This window comes from Pterocles gutturalis, unplaced genomic scaffold (genome assembly GCF_000699245.1).
Source record: "Pterocles gutturalis isolate BGI_N339 unplaced genomic scaffold, ASM69924v1 scaffold6296, whole genome shotgun sequence".
NCBI lineage: Eukaryota > Metazoa > Chordata > Aves > Pterocliformes > Pteroclidae > Pterocles > Pterocles gutturalis.
The window spans coordinates 63,100-73,169 of NW_010097728.1; the positions used below are offsets into that span (position 1 = coordinate 63,100).

The 10,070-nt window shown below is 42.8% G+C and overlaps 1 protein-coding gene across 1 annotated transcript in view; it reads left to right on the plus strand.

Annotated features, from left to right (window-relative positions):
- LOC104470518 (leucine-rich repeat-containing protein 7-like) overlaps positions 1-9,579 on the plus strand; it is a gene marked incomplete at its 3' end in the record, with an annotated part of 34,524 nt that extends 24,945 nt beyond the window's left edge. The window contains exons 6-8 of the mRNA XM_010085509.1: positions 3,073-3,136; positions 6,880-6,954; positions 9,435-9,579. Coding sequence (XP_010083811.1) covers positions 3,073-3,136; positions 6,880-6,954; positions 9,435-9,579 — 284 coding nt within the window. The remainder of the gene's footprint in view (positions 1-3,072; positions 3,137-6,879; positions 6,955-9,434) is intronic.
- Between the last annotated feature and the right edge of the window lie 491 nt (positions 9,580-10,070).

Sequence of the window (10,070 nt, forward strand, 5' to 3'; positions counted from 1 at the left end):
GGTCTTCAAAGGGTCCAGCTGGCTGGTCTTAAACAAAAATACTGGGATTTCCAAGAGGGGAACTGGTCAATTGTGGATAAGTGTAATCAGTTTGAGAAAACTCTGGAGTCCAGTCTTGTAAACCCTTGGGGCAGGATGTCCGTAGTGTTCAGGGTTGCAATTACACGTGCAATTCCTTACTTCAGTGAGGTCAATTAATTTAAAAATGTGTATGGGATATTTCCAACTTGTATCTAAACATCAGAAGTCTGAACTAGATTTATAAGAAATCCATTTGGACACGGTGGTGCAAGTTTAGGAGGAGTATGTTAGACCAAGTGTAAACATTTCCAGGGATGTATGCGCTATTTACCGAGAAAGGGGGTGTCCATGGGCTGACTTCAGCACCTTGCAGCTTTGGTTAATAAGCTCAGCTTTTGTTGGGATGTGGAAAATTTTGCTTAGCTTTTGCAAGGCGTTTCCAAAGAGAAGTACAGTGCAGCTAGAGCACCAGAGGGGTTAAAAACATTTTTCACTGTTATTTGTTATTTTAATGGAGTTTATCATATAAAATGGAATCCTTTTGGGAGAGCGTGAAGCAGTCGCTTTGTCCAGGTGTTGTGCTGGGGGAATTCTTATTGATTCTTGAATGGCTCCCAGCCTTCCAGGTGCTCTTGCATGCTAGGACTTACTCTTAAAAGAGAAAATATTTTAATTATTCCCTCTTGTTTTATAGCAAGAATAACTCAAAGTAATGAATGCTATAAGAACCAAATGCAATAAGAAGCAGGTTGGGAATTGGGGAGGAGGACTGAAGACTGGGAGCTGCAGGGTGTATATAGAACATCAGCTTCTGTTGGGGGATCTGTGTGCTCAACCTTGACTGATCATAGCTACGTTAATAAATACTGGCTTGGAACAGTGTCAGATTTAACTCCTCCATCCTCTAGGCTAAAACTACAACATCTTGGTTTGTCCCTTGCAGTGAAAAATTTGTTGTGACTTTTTCGCTTCATTTAAATTTAGATGCTAACCCCTTCGGAGCTACCATTCATTTTGGCAAACAAGAAGTATCTGTTGCTTTCTTGTCTCAGAGATATTTGTGAAAGTTGATCAAATAGGTTGGAAAAATATATTGGAATATGTATTTTCCCACCACCACCAAAATCCAGTATGGAGCTTACAGCATAGCGGTCTACCAGGGCTTCAAGAGAAATTCTGCGGCAGAGGTCCTGTTCCAATGTTGTTCATGGAGGTGAAGGCAGTAATTATTTTCCAAAATTGGAACTTGATCCAGAGCAGGGGAGCCACACTGCCTTTTGGAAGGGGTCCTGGCTCAGGCCATCTCCCGGAGCTGTCCCTTGGGGTAGAGCTGACCAGGAGGAGCCAGAACTGGGTGAGGAACCAGTTCACGTGTAGGCAGCAGCGGGGTGGTGGAGGGCCAGCACCCACCCAGGCTCGCTCTGGCGTGTTTCAGCACTCGCACAGCAGTGCCGCTTCTGCCTCGTCAGTGCAGAACTTTCCTTACAAGGCCTGGAAAAATAAGAATTCAATTTTTTTCAAAGTGAATGAAATCTTTATGGAACATTTATAAAGCCACTTGGTTTAAATTTAATATTTTTTTTTGAAATAAGGGTATGGAGTGCACAATTTGAAATAATTTACTAACTTGAAGATTTCAACCGTTCTAAAAAATCACGATCAATCTATTCCAATGAGGAAATTGTTTTCCAATGTCTTAGAAATGTTGAACACAACCTCCTCATCTTAATGTCACGCAAATATGACAATCTAAGGTTTTGGAAAGGCCTGAAGTAGCAAATAGTACACATGTATCATGTAGCAAATTAGCTTTAGAAAAATCTTATTTTTTTCCAATATGAAGAAAGATGTACGCTACACAAGTGCAGAACAACCATTCCAGTTATGGAAATCACGGTCCTGCGTCCTTCCAGCGCGCTCAGTCCTTCTGCGGCTGGCCCCAAGTCGCTCAGCAATGTTCCTCTCATTCTGGAAAGATCTTGGTGCTTTGGGATGACTTCTTTGAGTCGGTGCTTTTGCTCTCACATCTTCTAAGTACGGTTTTTAAAACTCAGTATTTTTGAAAAGTTTGCCTCTAATTCAGAACCGATAGCTGTTCAGTGCTCTTAGCAGTCGGTCCACGTACGCTGGGGTCCGTGCCCGTGTCAGGTTAAGCTATCGTCGAGATAACTCGCTTTTCCCACAGCACAAATTCAGAGAGACCTGGGAGATTTATCCCATTGACGTCAGTAAATGAAGAATTCAAGAATTTAATCACAGAATTTTTAGCACTTTCTCACTTTTCCTCCTATTTCACTGTTTCAGTCCCCTGAGCCCAAGCGGTGAAAGTGCCTTTTTTGCCGTTACGTGGTGACCAGTCAGGTGTAAATCCAGACGATGCCTCACTTAAAGCCCTGTACTGGGTAGAACCTGGCTGATACGAAGTTTTGGTTCACTTTCTTAAGGCCCATTCTGATTTAGCTCTCGTTCATAGCGCTGTGAGGAAGGATCCTCTGGTTGATTTTGCCACTGTTTGCACGTGGTCTTTGGCACAAAGGTGGTGTGGAGCCCCCAGCGGAGCTGCTGCCCGAGAAGGGGCTCCCGGGGAGGCACCCGCCAGCCCGGCACAGCACCTCGCTCCGATGGGTCACACCGTCGCCCTGCCGCGCTCCTGTGCCGTGAGCTGTGCAGAGGGGGAATGCTCTCCTGGGGGGCTTTGCAGCAGAGCGATGGCTTGGCTCTTGCTTTGGTCATTTAATTAAAAATCGGTGTTTTGTTCTCCTTACAACAATAGAGTTTTCCTAAGCTCCTGGCAGACAGCAAGGGTCACTGAATACTACTGCTGATTACATTTATTTCTATACTAAAGTAATTGTTGCTAGCTTTTGAGTTCGAGAACTTCAGTGCATGTCTTGAAGATGGAGCGTGTTGTTCTCCTCTGCGTCAGCATCAGGCTGGTGTGATTATTTCTGCAATAACAGTATCATGAGAGCTTTATTTTTACCTAAACAAAATTTGACCAACATTCTGCAAGGAAAATTTTCATCTTAACTATCTCCTAATCTGTTACAGGTCAATGCACAAACTGACTCAGCTGGAGAGGCTTGATCTGGGCAATAATGAGTTCTCTGAGCTGGTAAGAAATGCGCTGTTTTTAATAGAAAGCCGGCGTGGTTTGGGTGCTCTGTGCATGGGGCATTAAAGTTTGACTTAAAAGGCATTATTGTATTGTGGCCACATGCTGTGGTTGCATTTCCCTGTAGAACAGAGGGTTGGTCATAGTTCATGAGGTGACCGGTGATAGTAAAATACTCTTCATCTACATTGGGCTTCTGCGGTTCAGATCAAGGTCACCCATAGTTCTTACTCTGAGCTGGGTGCTGCTGCTGGAGTACTTCCATGTCAGATGAAGTGTTGATCTCAGTATAAATACTTGTGTCTATTGTGGATTGATTTCTTCATATCTATGATTATATCCTGTAAATGTTAGCAATTGCTGTTAGCAGAAGTAAATTTTCAAAAGCAGTTCCTGTCCCCAGCTCACATCTAGGACTAGAAGTAGGTACCCTGAGGTTTAGCAGCTTTCGGGAATTTTCTCCAGTACCAGTACAGAAAATAATCAAGATGCTCTTCCCTTGAGGGGTGCTTCTACTGCCTCTATAGGAATTGACACTTCTTAGAAACAGCATGAGGGTGTTTAAACTGTGTTTTAAAACTCGCCTATGTTAAGGAGAGCTCACTGGCTTCATCCTGCAGGAACTGTAAATATGTTCAGAGAAGCAAAACTTAGAAAAATTACTGCCTCGTCCTTTTTGAGACCTACACCACCGCTTGGGCTATCCGGGAGGGTCTGTGCTTTTGTAAGACAACACATCAGTGCTGTGACACTCGCTGTTGCCCTGATGGCAGAATGAATGTCTGTGCGTGCCTTATCCACCCCCAGCCTGCCCGCTGACTGGTGAGCCCCGCGAGCTCAACCACTGCTGCTCCAGAGCCGAGGAGGAACAATCTGTAAAAATAGTGCTGCTGAATCAGGGCTTACAGTGTTATGAGGATGATATTTGCTCTAGCTTTAACTAAAATGAAGATGATTTCACTTTAGACACATTTTGAGATGTCACCTAGGAGCAGAAAGCTGTAGCAAGGAGTCTGCATCTGGCTTGAGGACAGGGCACGATCTTCTGCCGCTATGGGTATAACCCTGTTAAGGTTTTCTGATTTATTCTGCTATGTAGGAGAAAATAGAAAGTTTTCGCTCACATTTTTAATTAAAATCTTTTACGTAGATAAATAGAGTAATATTCTCAGAAGTGTTATTTGGAATTTTGATCAAAAGAGTTCTAGGTAAGCTGTCTGAATTCCGAGGGTGTCTCTGTTGGGGGTGGGTTGGTTGTGCAGTCTTTGTGTTAAATGACTCCAGCATCATTCGGTGTTTTTGCTCCATAGCATCCTGTCCCCTAAGAATGGTAAGTCGGGAGTCCAGTGGCCCCACACTGCTGTTAGGTGCAGACTCCCCAAGCTGACTCATTTTTCAGGGAGCTGGTCCAAAAATGTATGAACTAGACTCAAATGCCAGAAGCAAAATGGGCCAAGAGGCAGGGGAGCAGCGTGAATCCGCAGCGGTGTTGTAGGAAGAGGGGTTCTAGTTCAGAACAAGAACAGAAAGGTACTGTTCTCGTGGATGCTGAAAATCTGATTTGGATTCCTTCTTACTGGAGAAAAATACTGTCTAGAACCATGGTGGTGAGGAAGAGGCATAATTTCTTTGACAATCTGTCCCTGGACCACTGCAGTCCCTCCTTTAGCACTGGGAGACTGCGCTCTCCGTGCACAGTCTGGAGCAATAGGCACGGGGTGGAGAATAAAGGGAGTTGCAAAAATGAAGGAATTCTGTTCGTTCATTTTCTGGGAACAAGATGATACAAATCATGAGATAGCTGTGAGTTCCTAGAAGAGAAGTTGTCACTGCCTGAATAGCAGCCCTGTTCAAGGGGCTGAATGTCATCGAGGAAGGGAAGAGGTAAGCTGTGGCACAGGTCTCTGAGAAAACTGGAGCATTCAACCACAAGGTGCGGACAAAGATTTGAAATCTCTCAGTCTTTGCCCAAAAATGGTGCTGGACACACGATAAACAGCAATGGTAGCAGCTCTGCCTGAAAGGAGAGGAGGGGCTGGGGTAGTTCTTCCCGGAGCTGCAGGAGTCTGGAGTCAGCAGCAAGGCTTCAGAAAAAATTTTGAAAGAAATCAAAAATTCGTGGAAATTTTTAAAGACAATAAAAAATGTGGAAAATGACAATAGTTTCCAAAAATGCATCAGCAGAAGCATTTCTAACAGAGACAAATGAGTTTTTAATACCACTTACCAACACACGAGTGAGATCTCGTCTGGATTGTGGCGTGCCATAATCCATCCTCTAGAAATTCCAAATCAAACTGTGATACGAACAACACAGGAGTAGGCTGTTGCCTTTGAGAAGGGCATCAGTGTAATGAGAGGAATTTAGAAGAAAATTAAAGTTGAGAGGGGAAATTATGATTATCTGTAATAACCTTAGTCAGCGAGCACTCTGGAGGAATAAAGAGCCATTAATCGTTACAGCAACAAATAGTATAAAGTGGCCATTAATTAATTTAGCCTGGAAATTAGAAGTGGGTTTAACCCTTGAAGGACAGTACAGGACCCATCTCAGTAGAATTAGCCGAGGCAAAATAAATTATCTTTGAAATATTGACTGATCATTTTTTAATAGAAACACATTATGTGACAACGTGGAAAACTGGGGGATGGAGTTCTCCAGGTTGGCAGGTCTCTCCTTTCCGATGATGCGTTGGGAGCTTCTCCCATCATGTACCATGTGATCTGGGTGCCCGGAATATCGCCTTTGCTATGGGAATTCCGATATTCCAGGGAACGGAGACCACAGGAGATAATGAGAGGTCTCTCTTAAGGTCCTGTGGTGCTAGGCAGGTGCGTTTGTTTCTGGCTCTGCTGGAATGGTTCCAGTGTAGTAGTACTACAGACTTGTGAAATGCTAAAACCTGATCTAGTCACAGTCAAATGAAATATTTAATATCGGTTTCCGGCAGACTTTGGAAAGAATCTCTGCAGCTGTACAGAGCTAAGGCAAATGGCAAGTCTTGTTTTACCTGTGAAAACAGTATTTCGTGAAAAAGAAAAACACTGCTCAGGCTGAAGCATGGGAATATTTGTGACCTGACAATTCCTGATTTTTCACAGCTGTAATGAATGAGAAGTGATTTGGGGAACTGCACTTTTCAGTTTCATTAATACTGTAGAGTGTTGAAAAGAATAGAACATCTCAGATTAAAGCTTCATATTTTAATTTTACCACTGTTGTCACTACTGAGTGTGACAATTGCAGAGTTAAATCCTGCCCAGGTGTGGTGTATCCAGGGAAGTGCCCAGCACCGTGCCTCTGTTAAGCTCTTTTTAAGACTCTAAATTGTGCAGAAGGCAGAGTTTAGCGTGTGCTGCAAGGTGAGCTTTGGGCTTTCTGTTCGATGCCTCATTTCTGACGCTCCACAGGTCTCCCTTCTCTTACTTTCCTTGTGCATAAATTACATACTGCTAGCAGACTGGTTAGAACAGCAACTCCTAAGCAGTTCTTCTTGGTATTAATTTCTTTTCCAAAAGGGTTCTTAAATTTTACAAGTTTTGAATAAGAGCAACAGTGGTTAAATGGAATGAAGTGAGCATACTGTTCATGTCATTGACTGTCTGGAAGGCTGATGTGGGTTGTAAAAAGAAAAAAAAGGAAGGTGAAGAGGGAATTATTTTTTTTTTAAATATTGATTTATGTTTAACAAAAAACCCCCTATTTTATTTAACTGTCCATAATACTGTATTCTTTTCCTCAGCCTGAGGTTCTCGAACAAATACAAAATCTAAAGGAATTGTGGATGGACAATAATTCCTTGCAAGTACTACCTGGGGTATGAACATTTATTTTATGTAATCAAGTTACTGTGTGACAGAGTGAACTGTTTACCTTGCAGTAAATAAATGCACGTGCGTTTTCTAGAGCGGGTATGTATGCCTAGTCCATATAGTCAATTATTATCAAGAAATAGAAGTCTCAGCATAGCCATTCATCTGAAAACCTTTTAAACATCGTGTCATGAGCGGGTACGTATGCCTAGTCCATATAGTTATTAATTATTATCAAGAAATAGAAGTCTCAGCATAGCCATTCATCTGAAAACCTTTTAAACGTCGTGTCATTACTTGGTAGTGTCTAAACAGGGATGTGCCTGTTTTATTTAAGCATTGGGATCGTGTCATTACGTGGTAGTGTCTAAACGGGGATGTGCCTGTTTTATTTAAGCATTGGGTGGTTTTCATTAAGGGGGGAAGGACTTTGATTTTTGGTTTTTATTGTCGTAAATTACTTGAGAGTATCACTGTAAAATACCTGCACTGGTCACAGCAGGAGACAGGGATCCCCGTCCTTAGCGTTCTGTCACACAGGTGTGGGATCCTGTCTTTCACGCAGTGATGCTCTTCCTCACTGCAGGGAAAATGTCCAGCACTGAGATCTCTGGGTGTTGGAAGAAGTACTTCCTCTTTCAGCTTTGAATATTTGTTAATGGGAATTTAGGTTTTTGCATTGAGCAATGGCTGATGATATTCATCTTTTAGTTTGTGTTAAGCGGGATGTTTGCACAGAAAACGATCATTTTCAGTCACTGCCCAAATATCTGCTGTTTGAGTGCTTTGTTAGTAGAACAAAAAAGCTGCTATTGAAAGCACTTCTGGATCCTGAAAGCAGCTGGAGATCAGGAGCAGCAATGTTGCAGCGTTGCTGCTGCAGCGTGGCTGAGCAGATGGAACACCAGCTACCCACGGGAGCGTGGGCGCACACATTCCAACCGTTATTCTGCCTCTTTTCTGTTCACAATGAAATTGGTCAGTATATCCAGTGGTAAAACACAGTCCTGGTGAGCTGGCATAGTCCCTGGAGAGGGTAGGTAGGGTTGAGGATGTTCTGTAGGTCCTGGAGCTGGACCCCAAGGAGCACAATGATTTTCAGCAATAATTCATGTTTTCCTGAGTCTGATTCTAGCAGCTCCTAGATGATGGTTTATGAAAGCCTGCTCCAAAACAAAAGGTTTAAAACAGTTTATATTAAATTTTTACTTAAAAATCCAAAAGGCAATAGCAGCTGGTAACTGGTTCTGGTTTAGAGATGTGCCAGTTTCCCAGTGTTAGTACTTCACGCAGTCTGTGCTGGAAAATGAAGTTGTATTCCACTGTTCATGGGGCGGAATGGCAAAGGCTGGGCTGAAAGGGAGATTTTCCCTTTATACAACGACTCAGATGTGATTAAAGATGAGATGAAACCACCTCTTTAGAAGCAGAGAGCAGACCTCAGCAGGGCGAGAGATGAAAAGCAAGCTGTCACCCTGCTGCCTTGAAGTACCTGGAGGTTACGCTGGCTAAAACTAGTTTCCTCTTGCACGGGTACAGTAAATAACCACTGAAAGGACGTCTAAATAGCTAAAATCCCCACTCCTGTGAGCTTTTATAGAAGCCATACCCTTCACCAGCAGTTCCATGGCTTTCCCAGCATCTCTAAAGGAACTTCATAGGGCAGGAGTGTTTATTCCTCTGGTTTGAACCAGGTTTCACGTTGCTCCTTTAGCTCCTGTGTGACAGGGAGGGGGTGCCTGGGGAGCACGGGGGGTTCCTGGGGATGCACGGGATCGCAGCTCTCCCTGACGGTGTCGTGAGCACGCGTCCAGAAGCAGGTCCCTTCTGCAGGCTTGGAACTCTTACATGCTGCACTGAATTTCAAGGAAATTAGGGAAAAAATTTCAAGGAAATTAGGGAAAAATGTCAAGGAAATTAGTGAGAAAATTTCAAGGAAATTAGGGAGAAAATTTCAAGGGAATGAGGCAGAATTCCTGTCGTGTTGCTCACTGATGCTACAGCTGCGGTTAAACGCTGTATTCACAGACGTGCGCTGTTGGGGTTAACCGCTTATAGCTGAGCTGTGACTATCTAAAGCCTCATTTTAGGTTTTGTAAAATTCAGAGAATCGTTTGACGCAGGCGAGCTTTACCCGCACGTCTGGCCTCGGCGATCCTGAGGACAGCGAGTAAATGGGAACTGTGAGTGTCCCTGGGATCTGTGTCCAAAGGAAGAACTAATACAGCAGTAGGACGGAGAACTCAAACTTCCAGCAGATTGGATGAATTTGGAAGACATTAATTAGTTTGGTACAGTTGTCTGGACAGGAGGGCTGTTAGACCACCGCGGACTGCTCCGGTGAAATCACTCTTGTGAAAAGGATGCTGAGATAACTGGTTATAAGCTAATTGATTAAACTGATTATATATTGTCTCTAATTAAAGTTAGAAACTGGCATGCAGTGTGTATCTGTTCAAGTAACACTTTGTAACGTGCTATTAAGTCTATAGGGAAGTTAAAACAGCTCGTGTACCTGGATGTGTCAAAAAACAGGATAGAGACTGTTGATTTGGACATCTCGGGATGTGAAGGGCTTGAAGATCTCCTGTTGTCATCCAACATGTTACAGCAACTGCCAGACTCCATCGGTGAGAAAAGCTCAGGATTTCTTGTAGTCTTTCATAGTTGGGGATTTCATTTCTGTCTTTTTTTTGGTAATTATGAGAGTTTGTAATTGCTGGAACATCTTTCTTAGTTGGGGATTTAATTTCTGTCTTTTTTTTTTGTAATTATGAGAGTTTGTAATTGCTGGAACAAGAGCTGCCATTACATCCCAACAGAGTTTGAAACATCTGTCTGGACAATCCATGGAAGTTCATTTTGTAAAGTCAAGAAAAAAAAATCCATGGCTAGACGGTATTGATTATTCTAATTTGCCATTTTAAAGAAAATAAGCAAAGAATCATTTTGTAAAGTCAGGAAAAAAAAATCCATGGTTAGAAGGTCTTGATTATTCTGATTTGCCATTTTAAAGAAAATAAGCAAAGAAAGATATAATTGACCTGATCTGAGTTTGAAAGTGAGTATAACAGTGATTGTATTAGGTGTGAAACTCTTGCAGTAGTGCAATTCCACATGA